Source organism: Adiantum capillus-veneris, chromosome 24, assembly GCF_014529385.1.
Source record: "Adiantum capillus-veneris isolate H3 chromosome 24, ASM1452938v2, whole genome shotgun sequence".
Classification (NCBI taxonomy): domain Eukaryota; kingdom Viridiplantae; phylum Streptophyta; class Polypodiopsida; order Polypodiales; family Pteridaceae; genus Adiantum; species Adiantum capillus-veneris.
This window is the reverse complement of record NC_140954.1, coordinates 33,938,451-33,961,393: the sequence shown is the minus strand read 5'-3', so window position 1 is coordinate 33,961,393 and position 22,943 is coordinate 33,938,451. Positions and strand designations below refer to the sequence as shown.

Below are 22,943 nucleotides of genomic sequence, written 5' to 3'. Positions count from 1 at the left end.
CACTGCAAACAGGAATGACATTCACTTTTCCACAATTGATGGAATATTTTCAAAATTGTGAAAGCTCAACTCCGGCACCATTTCTAATGACACGGGTTCTTGACTTCAAATCCTTTGTTAAAGGGTACATGTGTGATGGACAAGATTCTCTAGTTGGACCCTTCAAGTCACTTCAATTTTATTTCTTTATGCAAGGTGAAATTCGAGTAATGCAGTACAAAATTCACCTCAAATCACTTGATTGGATGCCAAGGGAGTCAAGACTTGAGCTGTGAAAACAAGATGATCAAGTAAATCCAAAATTGCCAATAGGTTGTTTAAATTTGGTACATGTAGTAGACTATGTGAGGGATAGTCCGCTACTTATTCAAGGGATTAAGACATATCTTGAATTTTGAAAAAGATATTCTCTATTAAAAGACTATGTAACACTGGGACGGGCACAAGCAATCCAAGATTATGTGGCAACAGTTTATTGACTGCGGCAAGAAAAAGCAGATGGCCTCGCGTGTTGTCAAAGGGGCGGCCTAGCTTGCTTGGCCAACTTTGCAAAGTCACTGCCAACTGTAAAAGCGTACGCGCAAAGTCAGATAACAGGCCTCGAGCTCTCACAGGCAACGGCGATGGCGGGCCCTTCACCATTTGGCTTAAATCCATAAGATGACAATAGTCGACAACTTTTTGAATTTTTTCAGGTGTGACATGATGCACATTGCAGACCCCCACACTTCCAAGAAGGAGGCGGACGCCCGCTCCAATGTGACATAGGCCTCAGAAAATAGACAATCGATTAGAAGGCGAAAGCCAGAGATGAATCGTAACAAGGAACGAAAATGAGACTGGCAATGGCAAGGCCGATAGAAATGGTTGCAATGGAGCAGACTAGAGCAACACTAACACAAGAAGTTTTGGACAAATTCTCACAATAATTCCCACATTGTGGCTTATCTCAACATCACGAGCTTTTGTGAGGGAGGCACCGTATACCTAGCTAGGTACGATTGAGGGTAGGGGACCGCCTGCCCGGTGGGAGGGCCGATAGTCCCCTGCCCCCAATCGTACCTAGCTAGGTATGCGGTGCCTCTCGAGCGAAAGCTCACGACGTTATGCACTGTATGAACAAGGTAAAGACTTCACAATGGCCTCAAGAAGACATCATTTTTTGTTGTAATGAATGATTACTAGAACACATTTGACATGTTAATGGTCTGTGTTCGAGAAAAATGTATCTCAACTTAATATTTTGTCGTTCATGGCTAAAAAATACATATTAAACAGTCAAAATAGGAGGAAACTTGAAATTCTCTCGGTTTATAGGTCAAAATTTGAATCTTTTGCCGACAATTACACTAGAACTTGTGTAAATTTGTCGGTTTTCTTAAAGGCAAGCTTAAAATCTAACCGGGATTTTTCAATTCTAAAAATACACTAGATTCCAGTTTTTTTCTAACACCGATGCCATTTTCAATTTCAAAATTGTCAATTGAGAGCAAGGGGAAAAGGAGAAGTTCCACCCAGAAATAGAGAAAAATAATATAAAAACTTGAAAAATAAATCTAATTTTTAACATTTTCTCTAAGCATATTCAAGAAAAGAAATTTTGTATGTGTAAAAATGTTTTTTCCCGAACACTTTAATAGAGAGAGAGAGAGAGAGAGAGAGAGAGAGAGAGAGATGCACGTGCACACACTCATTTTCATAATGAAAATGTTCAAATGAATATAATAAAGCTTTAAATGACTTGACATGTCACCTATAAAAGTTAATGGGAGGATGACCACTTGATGGTGAGAGAATTCTTTACCACTTTGCTCTGCATAGCCTTCTTGGCCCAAAACACTGAGAAAGACTCCGTTTTCCTACTTCTAAATCGTCTTCTGAAAAGAAAAGAGGAAGGGGTGGCTTTGAAAACGGAGTTTCTGATTCGACAGTCCTCCACATAAAGTTTGCTTGTGGTACTATGATTTTGTGCGCTAAAATAATGACCTTAGAATGCAACGGGCAAAACCATTCTGTGTAGAAAATTTATTATGAAGCTTAAAAGCCAGATATATCGCATGTACACAGAAAAAAACAACAAAGCTTCTCACAAGTCATCCATGAGAACTCTCACGGCCATCCATCGACATTGAATATGGTCCCTTGCTTGCAATCTCATGATCACAAAATCGAGTAGGCTGATATAAGCGCGGGTGCAGCTGATCATCCACGAGTCCCTCTGCTGGTGCAACCACTTGTTCCGGTTTGAGCTGATAGTAGAAAGAGACCATGGATACTCTATGCTTTGTAGCATTCAGAACTGCTCTATGGATTGGACTCTTGTAGATGCCATTGCTTGCTATCTGTGTATGTCAATCACACAAATTAAAGAGACGAAGTCGGTCAGTCACACTTGTTTGCTGGAAAGGATGGACACATGAAAGACTTTGTGTTCCTACATGAGAAAATTTATAAATCTTCTTGTGAATATGCTTACACATATACATGTGGAAACGCATACACACATGCGTATACATACCGATATACATATTTGTGCACATACTAATGTGTGTGCGCGCGTAATATACTGTAATTATGTTATAAATCTCTTAATTTGATTATGATCAAGTGATGGTGGCAGTCTATTCCTTCCTAATTAGGTTACATATAGTCCATATATGTGCACATCAGAAACTGAGCATACATGCATTCCTACAAAAATCACTGACATTTTTCTTTCGAAAAATATAGATGTACCTGTACTTGATCGCCAACAATGATTGTAAGTGCACCAGGGAGGGGAGTAACGCGAATCCATTCACCCTCCTGAAGAACATACAGACCTATCACATCGTGATACTGCCATAAACATGAAATTGCACCTATGTCTGTGTGATCATCGATGCCAGCGGCCATTTCTGGTTGTGGGCAGGGTGGATAATGATTCATCAAAATTGTCTGCTGCATTTCCCCCACAATCTCTTCTAGCTGTGTAACGCAAAGCCCTAAACTTTGCGACATACGACGCAGCATTTTCATCTGCAACTTACGCATCGCATCCTAGAAGTCCTCTAATGCTTTCCTGAGTATGAATAATAATTTTTTAGGGCATCAGCAATAGAATGAATCAGACCGATTAAGGGCTCTTATTTTCCATACCTGAACTGTGGGTTGAGGGGCCAGGCATCATCATTGCGGCGGGAGGTGGGAAAGGTGAAGAGATGCAGGCAGTCACGCCATTCCATAATGCCAGTGCTCTTCCTGATAAATCCAGTGCCATAGCCTTCTCCGTGGTGGCCAAGCAAGCGAGGGCAACGCTCTTCAACAGGAAGAGCAAGAAAGGTCTCGATCTGAGATTGCAGCCGGCAAAGGAGCGCATTGGGCACCCCATGGTTGACTACATGGAAGAGTCCCCACTGCGAGCAGGCGGAGTGCAACTGCAGATCAAGCAAGTCATCATCGTAGCAGCGGGCGAGGTCGAGGATGGGGACAGGGGAGGCGGCAGTAGCTGCGTCTGTGGGCATCGAGCCGTGAGGGCGATGTCGGTGAGGAGGAAGGATGAAGCGAGGCGGGATATGGAAAGCCTGTGAGTCACCATCTCCGAAGGTGGCTGCAGAATTGAGAGGAGATCTGGTCGGCAAGAGCCCAAGAGGACGTGGTCGTCATAGTTGAGCAAGCTAGCAGGCGCAAAGCGGGCAGTCAGCTCAAGCTTCACCGTCGTGATTGATGACTCCGACTAAGCCTGATATATACTGCCATGACCCACCTCAGTACCCCCAGAGATATATTACTGCCAATCTGGGAAATAGGATGACCCACCTCCGTAACCCCCCCACACTACATAAATAACACATTTTCTTAAAGACGCGCCAGCGGTTAGCGGAACGTTTCACACAAAACAAGATGTTTCACCCCGAAATGTTTCACCTTTGAGAGGAGCCTCTGGATGAAACGTAAGACCGAAACGCCAATTTTGGGTATATATCTATACTATATATTAAGGAGACTGATTTTCCAGTGCCACGTGTCAAAGTTTGCTGCATCCAATGAGTTCCGGTTTATATGAGTGAGGGGGAGAGGGGGAGAGAGAGAGGCCGCCGAAGGCAGCCGGCCGTACTAGTAGTATTATATATATACATAACTATACTACTACTTCTAACTCCCACAAAGAAAATACAATACATCAGCATATACTCTCTTCCCTCGCTTTCCCATTCCTTAGCGGCTCAACCTACTTGCATTTTGTCCCCCCCCGCCCCCTCTTCTTGCCCTTGCCTCGTGCAGACTAAGACAAAAATGTGACCACCTCTGCTTCGTTCCCTTCTCGTCCTGCCCTTGCGTCGCGTAAATCGAGACATAGGTGCCCTACAAGGTTGCAACACTACCTTGCCTTGCCTTGCGCAGATCGAGATAACCAACACCTTGAGGGGTTGAGGCCTAGCCCGGTCTTTCGGTTTCCTTTTCCTCTTAAGTTTTAGTTAACCTTTCCCTTCCACCTTCCACTAATGAGCCATTTTTTGATTTTTTACAAATGGATACCCCTACTAGGTGTGCACAGTGCAATACACATTTGCACACATTTGTGCCAAATCTAGATCCTTGAGAGAGAGATATATCATCATATATGATAATGTGATCAATATCGATGACTTTCCAAGATATAGACCGTTGCATAATTTAAAGTGGAAAAAATTGAAAGTGAGCAAAATTCAAACTTCAAACTTCAAAACAACACGAAATTACAACTTACAAGTTACAACTAGGAACTACTTACACATTCAAATCTCAAGATTCATCGAACATTACTAGTCGAACTAAACAAAACAATGAATTGGATAGTGAACACAATGCACATAGAATGTCAAGAACATAAGTCAATTCTCCATGTAAATAAAATGAAATCCAAACCATAATCTTATCGAGACTCGACAGACTAGTAGACCACATAGCACAAGACTGTAAAGAGTCAAGACTAGAGTGATGGTGTCAAAGCCCATACGGCAAACACACAAAAATTTGTCCCATGACAAAATGATAAAGTAGCATGATAAAATATGAAAATCTGAGCGCTAGTGAGTTGCTCCTCTAGACTCAAAAAGAGACTACTGAGATCCATCTGAGTGACTCCCCTCATCACTCTCACACTCTAAAGGAGTCGGAGTAAGTCGCCTAGTAGTAGAAGTAAGCTTTGCAACACTGCGTTTGGGCCTACGCGCTCGAGTAGCTTTTTTAGGGCGCGCACTAGTAGTAGTAACCGTGAACTCCCCACGTCGGCGACGTGTAGTCAAATGAGTCTGTCGTGAGAACCTCATCATGTCCTCTCACGTATGAGATCATTCACATCGTCCTCAGGTGTATGTGGCTGGAAATGTGAGCTGCCAACTGCCTCAAGTACAATCTGACAATGATCCACTTGCTTTGGTAGCCAATTGACAGGGCCTGCACTATCCAATCCACCTGCCTTCTCCAATACCCGGAGATTGGCATTAACAAATGCCAACCTATCAAGTTGGCGAGTATTGAGCCTACTAAAAAGTTAAAATACACCAAGTTAGGCAAATGCATAGAGTAGTCACTGATACGAACCATAAAGCGTATGACCAAAGCTAAATTCTCATTGAGAAGATCACCTACTTCGATCTTTTGTATGTATGTCCCCCATTATGCTCCATAGCCTCTCCACACTAGATGAGCTCACCTCTTGGGAGAGGACCCGCAAAGCCAAAGACTGCAACATGGGTGTCAGACCCCTAAATTTTTCCCACCATGAAACTGGAAGTGCTTGGTTTTCAACATCTTTAGCAATTGCACGAGAAACATTTCGCCTTCCACCTATTTGTATAATTTCTCACAAGAATCAAGACACAACTTGCAAGCTCTGAAGACTTTAGAATATGCTCTTTATGATTGTGCTTTGAAGCCTTATCCTATAGACTTTAGAGATCTTTACCTCTATACTCCAAAAGATCCTCTTCTAGTCGATTCTACGGATGACCATTGTCTCGATAGATTCTCTTCACATATTCATTCCATCTGGTCAAGAGCACATGATCGGATCTTTGAGTCTCACTTCTCCAAGCCGGATGTAGCATGTGGGCTACACAATGTATAGGATGGGTGAAACCAATTCCATCATACATCAAATATGTCAAGCATGATGCTTACCCTACATGCACAAGTTCACATAATCACTTGTGAACTACGATATGTATAATGACATAAGAGTTAAGACTTGAAGAAAGATAAATATTTCAAAAACCTTACCTATTTGAGCTCAATGACGTGCAATCACATGTGGCTACCCTCAACTTTGTCATGAACTCGTAGAGGAGACTGAGGGTGGATCCCTCACTATCACATAAGCATAAAACGCTAATAATCGGTTGGAGAGGTGCTTGAAGGCCACCAATCTCCCTCCAAAACGTGTTGTTGCAAATCACCCCATCAAGGATCGCCACAACAGCAGGAGTGGTGGAGTCTGGCCAATTTAAACACCTTTCATCTACCACCATACGACGCAAGTCATCTCTGCATTTTATCAATATGTACATAGAACAATGAATATTGGAGCTTCACATAAGTCTAAAAAATGGGCATCCAAAGAATAGGAAACCTTTGAGAAGCTCATCGGCACAAGACAATAAAGATGTAGCAAAATTGGGTCTTTGTTGGCTTCTTGAGAGCCCATTTGCAATGGGCAGCCAACAACCCTAGAGCAAATGATTTTTGATGAACGAAGTTGATAAGCTGTAGAGCTTTATCAACTAGTGTAGTCACCCATGGTAGTGCACCAATATCTTCCATCATAAGATCAATGGAGTGTGTTGCACAACGACTCCATACTATGTGTGGGTATGTAACTTCAACCATTTCGCCCATAAGCTTGCAATTGCTTGCATTGTCTGTTACCACATGTTGTGGCCCAACCTCCTCGATAGCATCTCAAATGTGTTGAAAAATAAGCTCTCCTGCACACCTGGATTTGAATCTTGTAACTTGTAAGAAACATTTCACTTTGAACTATGATGCTCTATGCTTTGATTTGCAAGAGACAAGAAATAAGGATAAGAAACGTACAAGTGATTCGTATGCCAGCTCCTTACACATCAATGGCTTTGGAAAAATGTTGTGCCGATACAACAAGAGACGAGGATGTTGAATAAGTGACGCTTTCGCACATCTTTCCAGCCATCCGACATGATAGTGCAGCCATATACTGCCCAAGACTCTCTATGACCCTGCAATTTCTCATGAACCATGTTTACTTGATGAGTCAATCTACTAGTGCAAAGGGCCTCAAATCCGGCAGTAGTAATTGGCGCTCCCGTAGATGTAACCATTGAGATAGCATTCACAAATCTTTTGTAGGCCCCTGTGCATGCAACAAGGAATGCAATGTTGCATTGAAAAAAAACGCTCCTCGGCACTCTTCGCCGCCTTTTTCAAGCTAGGATCCCAAACATCATGCAATGTAGAAGAGCGCCCAGATGTGCGAGCCCTCTTCTTATATGTACCTACTCCAAGTTGTCCCACCCCGGATTGGAAAGGAGTTGCCTATGTGGCGCTAATAGAAGGAGCAGCGTGACTAGTATCCACGTCTTGAGTGCTAGCTTCCTTAACATCTCCTGCATTGCTATCCTCCACACTAGCAATAACATTTGGAGCATGACAAGTGGAAGAGATATTTGGAGTCGAGGCTCGTGGAGTACTAGATGTAGTAGGGATATGTGGAGTTGAGGCTCGTGGAGTACTAGAAGTAGCAGCCACCATAGGCAAGGGAGGGTTTTGAGTAGCCAATTTACCTTTTTCATCTTGGACTTTCTTTAAGAGGGCCTCTTCATCTATTGGGGGCTCAAGAGAGGGCATGACAATACTGATGTACTTTGCCCGCTCACCCCCAAAAGCAAGCCACAACTCTTCGGAGATAGATTTGCATGCATCTCTCCCTTTGCTTGCGATCCAAGCGTAATGGGCTTTCAAGAGGGTCACACCTCCTGTAAGCACATCCCCACACATCTTACATACAACCATGCGAGAGCTAGATTTATGATATTTGCAAATGAAAATTGTAGACTCCCATGTATCCCTCTCAATTACTGGCTGCCTGCTCTATCCTCTCACCATGATCGAAGATTCTCAGCCCTGCAAATTTTGATACATGTAAAACACGTGAGAAAATTGACCAATGATTATTATAGTCCCGACCCGCATTGCCAATTTCAAGATTCATCAAAAAATGAAGTAAAGTATTGCAATCTCTCTCTCTCTCTCTCTCTCTCTCTCTCTCTCTCTCTCTCTCTCTCAGCAAGAAGAAATCTCTGAGTCAGAGCAACAAAGACTCTAGAACATGTGTGGGCACTGGGACATACGTGACATAAGGCTCTCTCTCTCTCTCTCTCTCTCTCTCTCTCTCTCTCTCAGCAGACATGCCACATCAGATAGGCCACATCAATTGTAATTTATCTAATGTGGCATGTCTGTTGAGAGAGAGAGAGAGAGAGAGAGAGAGAGAGAGAGAAATTGAAGTAGTTACCATACCATTGAGCAATGAGTGCTCGCAGCCAACACTCGCAAGCTGTAGAATCGGACCCGTTGCACTCGCAAAGGCCTTAAAATTTTCCTAGTAAAGGCTCACCATGCCCGCAGTCTTCGATTTGACTAGCAATGTGATCTCGACCAAAAGCCCCAAATTTTGTAGCCATTTCAGTAATGCGGTTTCACTCGCACACCGAAACGTTTCATGTGTTTCAGCCGTTTCGCGATTTCGTTATAGACGCCCCAACGTAATTGGGATCAACAGCAGTGGACCTATGCGGTGATCTGGAGTCGATTGAACCCATGACCTTTCTATTGGTCGACAGATGCCCTAACCATGTGTTGATGTCAAAACATACCATTATATAGTAAACACAAATAGGAAAAGTACACTCGACCAACAAAAGTATAGTTCAACACCATTTGATGGTGCATACCAATTTTGAATTCCGTGCCCTAGTTGCTCGTCGGTACCGCTCAATCTTTATTCAAGATCCCCTCTGATATAGTGTTGAGGTTGGGTGCCCATACTCCTCCAGTCACAACTTGTAACATGGGGTGATTTTACCACACCATGCCATTGTCATACGTCGCATGGAGCTCGTTATTGTTAACTAATTTCCAACTCGTCAATAGCACCAAAAGAAGTGCAATGACTCAAAAAGAAGCATAACAAGTGATAAAATCACAAGGCCTGCCATAAAATGGAAGCCTAAGTAAAATGCATAAGTAGGGGCAAAGAAAGCTTGGATCATCATTTATGTCGGCTTTGCATTTAAATTTAAATTAATAGAGTCTTTTGGCTAGTTGTTAGCTCATTAAGTGTGTATTGTGGAAATAATTGTTCATATAAACATTCGATAAGTCCTTGAATGCCCAAGTGACATCTTCTTAGCAACATCCATCAAGTCATGGAATGCCCATTGCCCAATCTAGCTTTCACTTAGCCATTTTGAGTAGATATTTCATTGCAATAAAAACTTTGAAGTTAATGTCCCCGGCCGGCCCAAGCCAATTTGGACAGGTCTCCTATGTAACAAGACATTGCCATTGGTTTGAACCTCTCATGGTCTTCATTGACACTAATGTTGGCAGCACCCTACTAGATTATGCTTCCAATCATGACTCTACACATGGGGGGCTATGCATTTATGAATGCAAAATCATTATAGGTGAGCTCTCGGCTTGGTCCAAATGATTAGGCTTGCGACTCCCATCATCCTTGTGTATGCCTTGTTGTGATGCCATTCAAGGTCAGTGATGGTTTTGAGGGTAGACATACTCTAAGAGTTTGGTATCCACTGTAGAGAATGTAAGGCGACTACTACTATGGTACTTGCAATTTCCTCTATATCAGTGCAACCGCCTTGTCCAGAGGACAAAGGGCAAGGATATCAAAATAGACACATTAGGTAGTCACAATCACAAAACCCCTCTCTGTCCATTCGGACAACATTCTCTCTCTCTCTCTCTCTCTCTCTCTCTCTCTCTCTCTCTCTCTCTCTCTCTCAAATAGTTGCTCCGCTAGCAAGGCTCGGAAAAAGGTACATTTGCTTTATCCAAATCAAAATATGACCGGCTCAAATTTTAGCAAGAAGGTTTGGAGGCCAAGTCAATTTGACAATTTTTAGTTGAAAAGTTCAAGTTTAGGTAGGTAAAGCTTTCCTTCTCAAATATCTCACAAAGGGATGAAAAGAATCCAAAATCGGCTCCATAAAATTATTTGGAAAAATGATCAAAATATCCCTCTAATTTTTGGAAATTCCCAAACTACCCCTCAAATTTCAAAAATTCTCAAAATACCCTTTATCTATTTTGGCTGGATTCTTCAAGATTTTCTAATTTTATTCCTTTTTGTCAATTGAGATCTATTTTGGCATGTAATTTGTCACAAATTACCTCTCAAAAAAGAGCAATTATGTTTAAAAATTATGAAGTAGATAGTTTTCGAAACATACATAACCAACTCAACTCTAGTTTTAGCATCTTATATTAATAGACAATCAATCTTCTTATGAAAAGCTACGAATTTTTTAATCTTTGGAGGTATTTTGAAAATTTATGGCAAAAAATGGAGAGCAATTTGGGATTTTTTAAAATTTGAGGGGTATGTTGGTAACTATCCCAATTACTTTCCAGAGCGCTGGTGAATTCTTATAGGAGAAACGAAATAGACGTCTATTCCCATATGTGCATTAAAGGCCTTTGTCCTATATTGCAATGGAAGAGCGAAATCACGATCAAGTTGCTAGTTGAGGATGTTTAAGAAATCTACATTGCTTGGGGCTGTTTTGGCCGGTCTTTGTGCCAGATATGAGGCATCATGAAGTTTTTGATGAGCATCACATTTTGCTATATCTTGGGTCGCATTTTTCGATTATGGAGGGAAGAGACACGAATAAATGGAGGCGGAGGGAGCAGGCTATCTTGTTCGTTATTGGTTTCTTTCAAAAATGAAAGAGCAAGATAGATAGATAGTCAGGCACAATACCTTTTCTGGGCACTTTGGCTCGTAAGGGGACAAATTCTTGGGACCATTATAAGGATTTGTGCTTCCAACAACGCAACATAGAAGGGGCTACATTCCTTGAGCAAGGCCTTGAACACAAGCCCATGAGGGTGTCCAACATCACTCATTTGAGAGGATTTAGAGTGTATTTTACCTGATTGGTGGCAGCTACATGCCTGCCCAGGTTGCTCTGCAACTTCACTGTGTAGTATTTGTATTGAGGTCACCAGGTCTGCAAGCTTCATGTCACGAGGATTTTGGTGAACTGTGCTCTTCATTGCATGAAATTCTCATGTACTCCCAACCGTGATGCACTAGTCGCTCCAAGTTTTTGACAACGGAGCCATAGAGCTTGCATCTTGATGTGGAATGCCTCAACCCCTATCTTTCGCGGGTGAGATCCAAATTGTACTTGAAAAAGGATATCAAAGTAGAGGATCCTCAAGAGAGGAGGCATAGAGGTCCACCCTCCCGAATCGAACCATCGCTACAGAAAAACCTGTCCTTTATCTACCACAACTTATGCAGCTCCCCTGGCATACCCTATATGAGAGACCAAACCTGCTGGTCCAGACATCCAAAACGGACTCTACAGACAGTAAGCTCAATGGAAAAGAGAGAAGCACCCTTCTCTGTCCCGAACAGTTTGTAAGGTGTCATCGAGCCTGCAGGGGCACCCGCCATGGAGTTGCTTTGGTGATCCCAAGCGACATTGCCTGAACCGCGCTAATGCACTCAGTGAGGGTGTATCATAAATGTTCCATGTGTAGCTTTACCGACCCATTTCCTCAACTCGTTTTATCAAAGGAGAAAAGGCCTAAAACTTGAAACCAGCTTCTTGGATGATCCATTGTGAGAGATCGAGCTCAGATCGCGTTCCCTGAACGAGGATGGGTGCTGGGTGCTTTTGCAGGTGCAAAGCTTTAGCGACCCATTGCTCACCAACAGAAAGCATTACATCGGAAACATTATGGAAGGTCAGACACTTGTAAGAATACAAAAACACAAGACCATGGATGCAAACAACCAAGAACAAAAGACACGGCCGTAGATGTGAACAAACAAAAACAAATGAGAATCGCGGCCGGCAGATTAAGGGGGCCTGGGGGGAAAGGAATGAGGAAATGGGGGCACTCCATAGCGAAACCACTGAGGGCTCTTGATGAGGTCTATCAGCCTCCATCTGTGGCCTCACAATATGCCTGTCTAAAGCTTGCTGGGAGGAGGGCAGTCAACCAAGGCATACCGACACCATGACAAGCAAGCTGCAGGTGCATGACATTTCAGCCAGCCATGTGGTATTCTTGATGGGAAGCAAGAAATATGGCATGCCCGCACCCATGATGGTGGCTATGCTGGTTGCCTTAGAGGCAAGAAAAAAGCATGCTGGAGTGTGGAATCACGCACAGAGCGAGAAAGTCATGGTGGGTAGCAACGTCATCTTGTGTTGTCAGAAGAAAGCTATGCACGCACTAGTGAGTCGAGGCTTGATTCCTGAACCACATTTCACTTCATGCATCCAAAATCCCATCAATACATAAGCCTCGACCTAGACCTAGAGTCGTCAAACGCCCTCATAGAAGGAAGGGGCGAGGGCAAAACATACATACCTGTAGCAAATGTCTGTGCAGATGGGAAGCAAAAACACTGAGGAGAGAACTCGGGCTATGGAGGTGTAAACGTAGCAGGAGGATAAGAGAACTACAGGCTACAAAGCTGAATATGTGGCAAAGAAGGAGCTGCCCTGTGCTGGGTTGCAAGAGGCCAGAAAGGGATTTATGCCTAGTGCCATGATCAACAGAGGGTCGCGAAGGAGCTGCCAATTGAGGCCAGAAAGAGAGGAGTTGCTCGTCATGCAAGGCGTGTGAAGAAGAGCTGACCCTGGAGTAGAAGCTATGGTTGACGCCTCTTGCAACTTGGCCACCTTCTTCAGTACCCTACTGCAGTCCTGAGAACAATCACATGTGTCCTGTCCGGCTACCAGCTCAGTGAACCTCAAGGTCGGATGCTGTTCTACAGCACATCAAGATCCGCCAGCGATGTGGCTTGCAGCACATCGATATCGCTCAAAAAACAACACCAATGAGATGCCCCTATGCCCTGTAGCATGCCGATATCCATTGCCAGCGGTGTCGCTCATAGGCCGATCCTTCTGCACCAGGTAAAGAACCCTCGGCAAATACACCATCACTGCAAGCCGCACATACAGAACGCCGAAACCCATTAGCATTGCAAGCCACAAACAAAATAACAAACACGCATTAAAAGAAACCCTTCCCCACCATAGCGATTCGAACTACCAACCCCAACACCTGCGTGTTTGCAAGCGCAGCTGCACAAGCGAGTGCCACGCAAATGGGAAAAGCCATGGGAAAGGCATGAAAAGAGCACATTAGAGACGACGCCATCCAGAGGGCTGGGGAGGGATAACAGAAGGGTTGAGGGGAATGAAGCATGAAAAGGTTTTTTGGCCTTACCCTCCTTGCTGGAAGCCTGCTTTCTCTTCTTCAAGTTGCTACAGGATTAAAAAAACAATGTCATGCATAAATCCGTTGACATTTAACTGGAACATGCAATTTCACATCTGTGCAAGCATAACAAAAAATTCTATTGGAAAACTACACATATGAAGGAAAAATATGCATAACTGACAAAGAAGATGATGCAAAAGTACATTGCAATCAATCTTCTCAATAAATTGTAATTGTGTCTAGAAGTTACTCATGACTATATGAAATTGGGGCAAAAAGGTACATAAATTCTTGCAAAGTATGGTATTTCCAAAGGAAGCCAGAGTCATGTCATACAGTTTCTTTCTCTCTCATCCCTGATGTAAACAATTTTGTTGTAGAGGGAAGGTGGAGGCGAATTCAAAACCACAAAGCATTCGGGAGTTCTCCTTGCTAATTCTCAAAAAATGTGGCCCTTCCATTATAGGTGGCTGAGGTTCTCCTACTTCCCGTAAATAAAACTAGTGTATATTGCCACATTAAGGTCGCCCCTCACACGAAAGAAGAAAAAAACCAGTCATAAGATGTTCATTGACAATTGCACAGTTTTCATTTGCATCCAAACTGCACGTACTCTGGAAAAAATGATGCTGTTGTTCTTCCCAAATGACCTCTACTCTATTGGAAAGATGTCCACCTGAGTATCAAGACATTTGCGTCTCTCAAATCATATTGTGTACAAATTTTGTGTAAGAACTTCAGCAAATTGAAAATGTCCATATAAAATTGTTTTGTATGCACTAGAACGGCTTTTTGTGAGGCATACTGACAGACATAAAATTTACTAAACAACTCTGCGTGCTAAAGCTACGAAAACGAGAGAGTGAATTCAGATCACATAGGTTTTGTCCGTCTGCTTGGAGAACCCGCTCTTCCCCTTGGCTCCTTTCATTTCACGACCTGCAGAGACAACCCACACAATGAAATCAAACAGAGAAAGCAGCCAACTGTAAATAGAAAGTAAGTGTAAGATAGCGAAGCAAGAAGAACGCCATGGGAGCTTGCAAAGCAAAAGATGAAAGGAGGGAAACAGGGAATGCGAGAAAATAGAGGTGGGCGGTGCAAATTGAGAGCCAAATCGAGCAGGGGAAAACACATAGAAGAGCAGAAGAGAGAGCTCGCAAGATGAAGAAGGCACGTTTCAAAATGGTGGGTTTTAAAATTTGAAGAGAGAGCCCTCAAAAGAACTAGTGATAAGAGAGATCCTCTTAACCATACCTCCACATCCAATCAGAACACGACACACACAATAATGACTCTCTCACTTTACCACCAAAAAATTACTTTTCTTGAATTTTTGCAATCTTTAGCATTTAGCCTCTAAAGCTTTCGACGTTTCATGCTTTTAAAGGCAACCCAAAATTTTTAATATTTTAAAACTCAAGACATGCTCATCATTAGAGTTACACTCTTCATTTAAATGAGTGTCCACTATTTTATTTCAACCAATCAACATTTTTGACTTATCAAAAAATGCTTGAAAATAAAACTCAAGCCTTTTTTCTCTATTTTAGTCGGCAAAAAAAGAAGGTATCTCTATACTAGCACTCTCTCTAGTGTCTCGTCTGCTTCTTCATCATATGCACCCCTTATACCTCAATCTGGTCCGCAATGCACATCATTGGTTGTGGTTTCATTATTTAGTAAAACCCTTGCCAGCGCAAGTCGTGAACCACAGAGTCAAGGATATTGAGGCAGTTCAAGAGAGGAGAGGGAAGCTTGATGTTGAAGACTTTTTAATCAGCCCGCAAGCAAGTAAAACAAGGTACTCCTATGTGTGTGTGTGTGTGTCTGTGTGTGCGCGCGCGCACGCGTGTCTGTTTGTGTTTGTGTTTGAGAGAGAGAGAGAGAGAGAGAGAGAGAGAGAGAGAAAGAAGGCTACCATTTTCACGCAGCCTTCTTCCAGGTCATCAACAGAGCTTGCTGAGAGCGTCCATTGATCAAGGTTTCCATGACTGTTGCAACCGTTGCAACCTCCTCTCTCCACCTCGCTTGCTCCTCAAGCGCCATGGGAGAGTCTAAGGTTCTATCCCGCCGTGGCCCCTGCTTGCTAGCTCCCGCTCCTAGCCGGGCTTCTCCTCTCAGTTCGTCTCCAATGGCAGCCACGTCTCAATGAGTGCAGATGGAAAGAAAGAGATCAACCTTGCGGTGCCGGCAGCCCTCGCTGTACTTGCTGCAGCAGTCATTCCAAATATGGCTGAGGCTGTTGCTCCTGGAGTGTCACCCTCGAAGAACCTCCTGCTTAGTGTTGTTGCAGGAGGTATTGTCCTTGTTGCAATTGGAGGTGCCGTCACTGCTGTCTCTACCTTTGACCCTGTCAAGCGAAAGTGATTCTGCTAGTTGTGAGTAACCACCATATGATGGAACATTTTTTCAATGCAGCTGAATGAAATTTCCCTTTTTGAAATTGTAAAACTATTTGTGCATTGTCGGGGTCTATAATACATTCTATATTTGCGGTCTGTCATTTTGCAATGAGAGAGAGAGAGAGAGAGAGAGAGAGAGAGAGATTTATGAATGTTTGTTTGTATGCCGCTAGCTTGCCTAAGCTAGTGAGAGAGGGCATGATTGGAGCAACCTCTTCTATTCAGTGGACGAGGGTGAGGTGAAGCGTGATAATTCTCTGAAAGGAGGCTAGGTGGAAGCAAGGAGTGCAAATACATGCTTGAGCTCCCTCTTACACAGCTATCTCACAAGCTCCACCATATTCTTTTCTAGCTCATCATCAGTGGCCATGGCTATGAGAAGGGAGGATGCAGCTCTTGAGGTTCCAAGAAGACAGTGCCCATCTCCTCTTGCTACAGTCTCTTTGGCACCCATGTGGCTTCTACTCTTATGCTCTGTTCTTTTGGGCTTGCTGTAGTATTAGGCCATTAGATTGTAGATGATGCGAGTTGGGTCAGATCTGGTGGGTGCATGCCTCCCTGCCTTACTCACAAGTTTTGTGCATGGATTGTGGGAGGCTTTGAAGCTTGACAATGCCACTTACTGACAATGGGTGAGATACATCATTGACTCCTGTCCAAGCTACGCACTACCGGGCCGATGTCATGGTCATGCAAAAGCCACACGTAATGGTGCAAAATCTGATATAGTGAGAGGAATGGTTAAATTACACCATGATTAAGTTGAACAAGCAAAAAGAAGATAAGATATAGCTACAAGGTAGTTGGGGGAGAGCTCGTTCAAACCTTATGAGGAATAATCTTTTTTGTTGTAGCTCTAAAGATTGAATCTCTCTCTCTCTCGATCTCTCTCTCTCTCTCTATGTGTATGTGTGTGTGTGTGATCTTAAAAGATGGATATTTTTCATGCCATCATAGGCTATTATCTACCCACGCCAAGACAAAGAGATGATCAATTGATTTTCTTTGACCTTGCGGTATCGAGGTTTTGAAGATACGACTGTTTGCATGTAAGTATCATTTGCCTGAATTCCTTACCTAGCAGAAAGTGTGCCTTTTGTCTTAGTAAGAAAAGAGAATGGCCACATTTGCAATTGTAAGTGCCTTCTTGACATGCAATGCTAAGGCTACCAAACGTCAAAGAGATGTAGTGCGCACATGGACTGGTTGTGTTCGGGTCGATGACGAATTTGAACGTCAACAAACGGACGGTAGCCTGCACACATGCATCAAGGATCGTTCGCAGAGAGGCTAATGGTGGTTGCAGCTTTTGAAAGAGTGCGTAGAGGGCTGTTGCAAGAGGGCTACAGCCACTTGGAGATTCTCCCGCCATGATGAACGTAGCCGTTTGAATTGAACGATTAATAGGTAGGGCTTAGGAATTGCTTGCTGGAATTGGGAAACAATTCAAATACGTCCAAAATTGAGGTGGGCCGTTGCACTTTTTAAACGCAAAGGGGAGTGAACGTCGCTCATGTGCGCACTTCAACATACCAGCATTTCTAGCTACAACATGCTGCTAGAAAATGGGCTTGATCCTCATCCAAAAAGTAGAAAATATTGCGTAAAACATCAAATAAGTGAGCAACTAAGGTTTACGTAGTGTGCCAACTTTAAGAAGCAGCATTTTCTTAACACTGGTTCTGTAATTGGACACTCAAATGTCCCGAGACACTAAAGTGTCATGTTTTTCTAGGAACTTGTCATAATTATTTGGTGAATGTAGAAAAAATTTCATAGGTCACGTTCATATCTTAGGTCAACCATGAGGTGAAGAACATAGCCAAATTTTTTTTTTGCCAAAATTAATACCAAATCAAGATTATAATGATAAGTTTCAAGATGAAAAATCATAGAATTAGTTATTTTTTTTTTTCATAAATTGAATATAACTGCTCATCAAGATAAGATTTTGAAATTTTTCATAGATTTCAAGGTGTATGGATAGGAAAAAACTTATTTTGGCAAGAAAGTGAGCTTCATAACCTAGTTATGGGACTAAATTTTTGTTATAATCAAAAGACCAATTCTTGAAAATGCTAACAAAGAGGAAAATTTTGGTCTTTGAAGACCTCTTTCACTAACATAATGAGGTTATAGGACAAAAAATGAGGTGTATAATGTAGCTATAGGTCAATACCCATCAACTAAGGATTTTTCAAGGGCTCAAACTCATAGGCATCTTGTAATTTAAGCTCATTTAAAAAAAATTATAGTGCATAATTTCTTGCAAAAAAAAAACATTGCTCTAGAAAACTAATACAAGCGTGTATATAAATCTCCCAATTGTGTCCATTAGAGGTATTTGTATACAAATAAGTGAGATGAACGAAAAAATCCAAAAGTGGACTTTATTTTAAGGCTTATATTTGATAAATAAAAAATCATAATTACAACATGAGCAATTTTTTGGATATGCCATAAATCACCAAATGTGGTTTGCGTAACCATTAAAAATTATCACCTTTTGTAATGGAGTCATAGATTTAGTATATATGCATCATAAGGCATTGTAAATTTAGATGAACTAAATGTTTTTCGTGATTGTTAATTGAATTTGTGAACGTTGCATATTTGACCCACAGGACTTTCTATATTTAATTCTAGTCAAAAAGATTTTTTTTTCTCACATGATAATAGCAAAAATATCAAACACATATATAAGTAGTTACCATGAATTATTGTTGTTTTTTGCTTACGCTAGAGACGAGTTTTAATGAAACATTGAATGTTGTTTTGTGTACGTTCTTTTCATGAGTGTAGTTACTATTGAGGTTATGATAAAAAATGAGGGATTATAATTTCTATGAGTACTTCGAATAACATTTTATAGGTTTTCAAAAGCATTTATTGAGATGTGTTCTAAATTTCATGTACCAGTTTATTTCTTTCCGATCTAGGAAAGCGACGGACTTGAACCGGTGCCGTTTCCTTTACATAGGAATGCTCTATCCCTGCAAAAAAAAGACACTAAAGTGTCCTTTGTCATACCAAACTAGTGTTAAGATCATTGCTCGAATCTCTATTCTCCTCTATTGTATCCACATAGTAGTCTCCTCTACAGGGCAAGGCCTCAATCTACAGGTCAATGCATTTTTTGGCTCAAGATGGTTATAGTAGATCTGATTTGTGAGCTTGTCTTCTTGTTCAATGATGTTTCTGTTTGAGAAGCTTATCAAATTGGCTTGAAGTCTCTTTTCCACACTCCTTTTGAGTGGTGTAACCTTCCAACTGCACAAGTAATAAGATGCTAAGAACCATGCTAAAATCAAGACGTATTGAAGTCACCCTTCCTCCAAACAGTAGAAGGTGGTCTTATTAATTTTAAGAAGGTAGGGATCTAGTGCGATTTCCTTTAGTTGACAAGAAATGTCTTACCTTATGTTATATCTTGTTATAAGTTACTACATATTATATTTACTACGGAATATATACTTGTAGAGGCTACAAGAACAATTCATTTATCTCCAGTACTTTGTAAATTGCTTGCTTAGAATCTACAAGATGGTACTTATGAAACTCATTCATGGAGTTTTCTACATGAGGAAATGTAATTAGTTACCTTTTCTGTGCTATTATGTAATTTGCTAGTTTCATAGGACCATGTTGTGCTGACAAGTGAATCCATAGACAGAGCTAAGTTTTCTCTATTTATTGAGCTCATGCATATCGATTTACAAAGGATGGTTTTTCCTTGCAAATAGTTTGGTAGTATGGAGCAATTTAAGAGTTACACACAATTTGTGCACATATGGATGTATGGACCAAGAGGTTCAATGTTCCAATGACAAATTTGTAATTTATCACCTTGACCCCACTTGAAACGCATGGAAATTGGTACACTATCCTTGATCATAATTGGCAAATTTGCCAAAAAATTACTGAAATGCCCAAAGGAAATGTCATGCTTGTCAACATTTCTCGGGCATTAATTTTGTCAACTTTCATAGGAAGATTGATTATCCCTCAATAGAAGATGATAGAACTAGGAGGGTTGATAGTAATGTGGGTTCTCTAGATGAAAAAGCTCGTTGTTTGTAATCATTAAATATAAGGATTGTTACTTTTTTGGTCTAAATTTTAAAGTAAATTTTTTGTAATCAAGAGGAAAAAAATTTGTAAAAATTGTGCAAATCCATCCAAAATTGAAGCATGGAAATTCTAGAAATTTCCCAAAAAAAAAGGAGTATCTTGGTAATTTTTCTTATTCAGGCTGGGTTGACTGGGTTGAGTGGATATGATTGCATGTTCTATTTCCCTATCTTTGTTTGGGCTTTAACTCATGAAATTCAGACTTATATATCATTTATTTCTTCAAAACATATGCATAACATGGCCTACAACCATTAATTCTTATATATTGTAAAAACATGTAAAGACTGTCTTGCCATTCTATTTGTATGATAAGCACATGCACAACTTCCTATCATACTATAAACTTTCAAATTCATGGTCCATTCTTATTTTTGAGTATCTTATGTCACTCCAAAATTGAAACTCTTGTTTGGGAACAGCGGGAAATATTTGCTATCAAGTAGTCTGAAAAACAATTTAAGTCTAAAGATGACGAGTGTGCTTCTTTTTAAATCGAATGTGATTGGATTTTGAGTGTGTTGTGGGAAAGGACCGCTTGTCCTTTGAAGCCAAATAGCAAGGCATTGTTAGCATTGTGCTAGAAAATCTCTCTTTCTATGTGGTCTAGTTTACTCCTTGTTAAGATGTAACTATGAAGTTGCAATGATACACTACAAATCACAGTAGTTTTTCCTTCCTATTCTTGCATTCAAAATAATTTCAAGTTTCAATGCAAGTTCTAGCCCAAGCTAAAGCTAAAGCAAATCATGAGTTCACCTTATTTTCTCAATGACATTAACTAAGCATTGCCTTATGTACATGTACGCCATGTGAAAGATATTTAACATTTTTTTTCTATTTCTTATCTTCTTTTGTACACCATTGTGATTTTTCACGTTGTTATGAAGGTGTGCAATTTGAATAGGCATGGTGTGATTTCTTTTTAAAATTTTGTGGGCTATACTTTTTAGTAAACGCTCTACTTCACATATACTTGCTCATGTTTCACCTTGTATATTTCATATATATTTGCTCATCTTTTATGTTTTGTAGGCAGGCCTTGTGATTTATCACTTGTTTCATTTCTTTTCATAAGAATCAAAGTAAACATAGAAAATTTTTCAAAAAGGTTGTGGTGTAATCAAAACTTCACTTTACCACTAGGCGTTCAAAACAAATATGATATGATACTGTATGCAACTAGTTGGGGGAGGAGAGAAATTGGTTTGAACTGTGGCAGTTATCATCATTATTGAAATCCAATTGGTCATCTAGATCTTCACATACACGTAACGATCTCGAAACACCCTCTAGGCTCATAGAGTTTTGGCTCCAATCTTTTCTTCTACATCGATCTTGGCTTGCATGCAAAGTCAAGTCAACTTGGTGTTTCCCCGTCCATAGAGTTTTGACCTATAATCTTTTTCTTCTACATCGATTTTGGCTTGCTTGCGAAGTGACTCAACTTGACTGGACCTAGATTGATGGCTACAATTTTATATAGCAACTATAGAAAATGAAAGATCATAGCGCACATTATTCACTCAAAAGCTTGTACATGCGTTCTTCTCTCAACCTCTAAATTTACATAATCAAGCTTCTCCTTCAAGAGGAAGATAAGAGTGAGGCTAGTTCAACCACTTAAAAGTGACTGTCTTAAGATGATTTAAGAAGACGTACTCCATGATGGATATTTTGGGTCCAAACGAGTATATACTTATTTGAAAATTTAAGGACTTTAGGAATTTGCAATGTAACTACTCAAAACTACCAAGGATAATGGAGACTTAAAGGAGACTTTCAGGTTTGTTTCACAAGGAAAAACTTAGCCCCACAAGGACTAGAATGTGCCCTTGTCCTAGGCAATCATTTCCACAATAGACATGAGCAAAAATCATGGTGGCCTAGCATTCTAAAATGCCATGGCCCATGCAATTTCTTGGTGTATGGCCTAGGACATGATAGCCTTGCTCTCAACTGTGTTGGTCTTACCATCTTCCTTGAAAGATCTCAAGTGGATAGAAAAGATGATGAAAGAACATCCATTGCTATATTCCCACCATCTGAGGTATTCAACCATGCTATTAGCACAGCCGGATGGCCTACTTGCGTATGAGTGGGAGAATAGGAAGATGTACTCCTCAAAGAATGGTCTTTTGCGCTCAAAATCAATGACCATATTGTAAATGCTAATGGTGACAATCAGAAGAACAAAGCTGATGCTCTTGAATCGAATGATAGATTGAATGCTGCGGAGCAGCTTGGCTTCCCTGCCACATTTGGCAACATTCACGCAGTCTCACTACTTTTTCAAGGGTGCTCATACCTTATTTCTTTGACTGTTAAGTGAAAATGGGGACATCAAGGGCGAGTGCAGTGTGGAGGGGGAAGCAACGACAAAGCAGGGTACTGTGATGAAGAGGGTGGTTGCGGGCGAAAACGATCTAGAGAATTGGGTGCTGATATGGTGCAACATTATATGGCAGCACAATGGTCTGATGGCATGGTGAGAGAATACGGATGCAGGATGTAGAGCAAGCAGCAGTGAATAGTCGTAGTCCGGACTGAGCATAGGTAAGAAAGGTGTGTAGGCTGGCTCAAAGCAATCAAGGCTCTGGCGTGATGAGAATCGATGGGTTTTCAACATGCATGCCAAGGGGACAGGCAATATATTTATCACTACCACATACCAAAGCTTGCAGGAAATCATTACTGCAGTCAAAGGCCATCCGCAACATTGTAGTAGTCTGGCTTTGCAATGTGGGACATCAAAGTAGTTGGCCCACGACCTGATTGAAAGCAAGGTTGTGCTTGCTTGTGCCCTTGTGCGTGTTATACTAAATCTCCATGGCTCACATAGAATAATGTAAGCACAAAAGAGAAGTAGCATCCACAATAAGGAGAAAAAAAGAGTGTGTGTGGGAGAAAGGA

The 22,943-nt window shown here is 41.3% G+C and overlaps 2 protein-coding genes and 2 pseudogenes across 2 annotated transcripts; 1 reads left to right on the top strand and 3 right to left on the bottom strand.

Annotated features, from left to right (window-relative positions):
* Positions 1-1,767: 1,767 nt before the first annotated feature.
* On the bottom strand, positions 1,768-3,657 carry LOC147426187 (protopine O-dealkylase-like). The gene is made up of 3 exons (XM_086498184.1): positions 3,139-3,657; positions 2,737-3,040; positions 1,768-2,342 (listed from the first exon to the last, which is right to left on the bottom strand). The coding sequence occupies exons 1-3, from the start codon at positions 3,501-3,503 to the stop codon at positions 2,094-2,096; spliced, it is 918 nt and encodes a 305-aa protein (XP_086354310.1). The 5' UTR covers positions 3,504-3,657; the 3' UTR covers positions 1,768-2,093.
* Positions 3,658-5,081: 1,424 nt separating this feature from the next.
* Positions 5,082-7,790, bottom strand: LOC147426186 (uncharacterized; annotated as a pseudogene).
* Positions 7,791-13,116: 5,326 nt separating this feature from the next.
* On the bottom strand, positions 13,117-14,759 carry LOC147426185 (uncharacterized). Its single transcript, XM_086498183.1, has 5 exons — positions 14,752-14,759; positions 14,376-14,480; positions 13,501-13,538; positions 13,306-13,374; positions 13,117-13,226 (listed from the first exon to the last, which is right to left on the bottom strand). Exons 1-5 carry the CDS (start codon positions 14,757-14,759, stop codon positions 13,117-13,119), a joined length of 330 nt encoding a protein of 109 aa, XP_086354309.1.
* A 514-nt stretch (positions 14,760-15,273) lies between these two features.
* Positions 15,274-15,925, top strand: LOC147426184 (uncharacterized; annotated as a pseudogene).
* Positions 15,926-22,943: the final 7,018 nt, after the last annotated feature.

Bases quoted from the DNA above. Each gene is read 5' to 3' on its own strand.
- LOC147426187 (XM_086498184.1), bottom strand. From the start codon at position 3,503: ATGCCCACAGACGCAGCTACTGCCGCCTCCCCTGTCCCCATCCTCGAC. The intron at 3,041-3,138 runs GTATGGAAAATA...AGAGGACTTCTA, and splicing joins CCCCTCAACCCACAGTTCAG to GGATGCGATGCGTAAGTTGC. The intron at 2,343-2,736 runs GTACATCTATAT...TGACATACACAG, and splicing joins TTGTTGGCGATCAAGTACAG to ATAGCAAGCAATGGCATCTA.
- LOC147426185 (XM_086498183.1), bottom strand. The intron at 13,539-14,375 runs CTATGTGATCTG...TTAATCCTGTAG, and splicing joins TCCAAGCAGACGGACAAAAC to CAACTTGAAGAAGAGAAAGC. The intron at 13,375-13,500 runs GTAAGGCCAAAA...TTTCCCATTTGC, and splicing joins GCAGGCTTCCAGCAAGGAGG to GTGGCACTCGCTTGTGCAGC.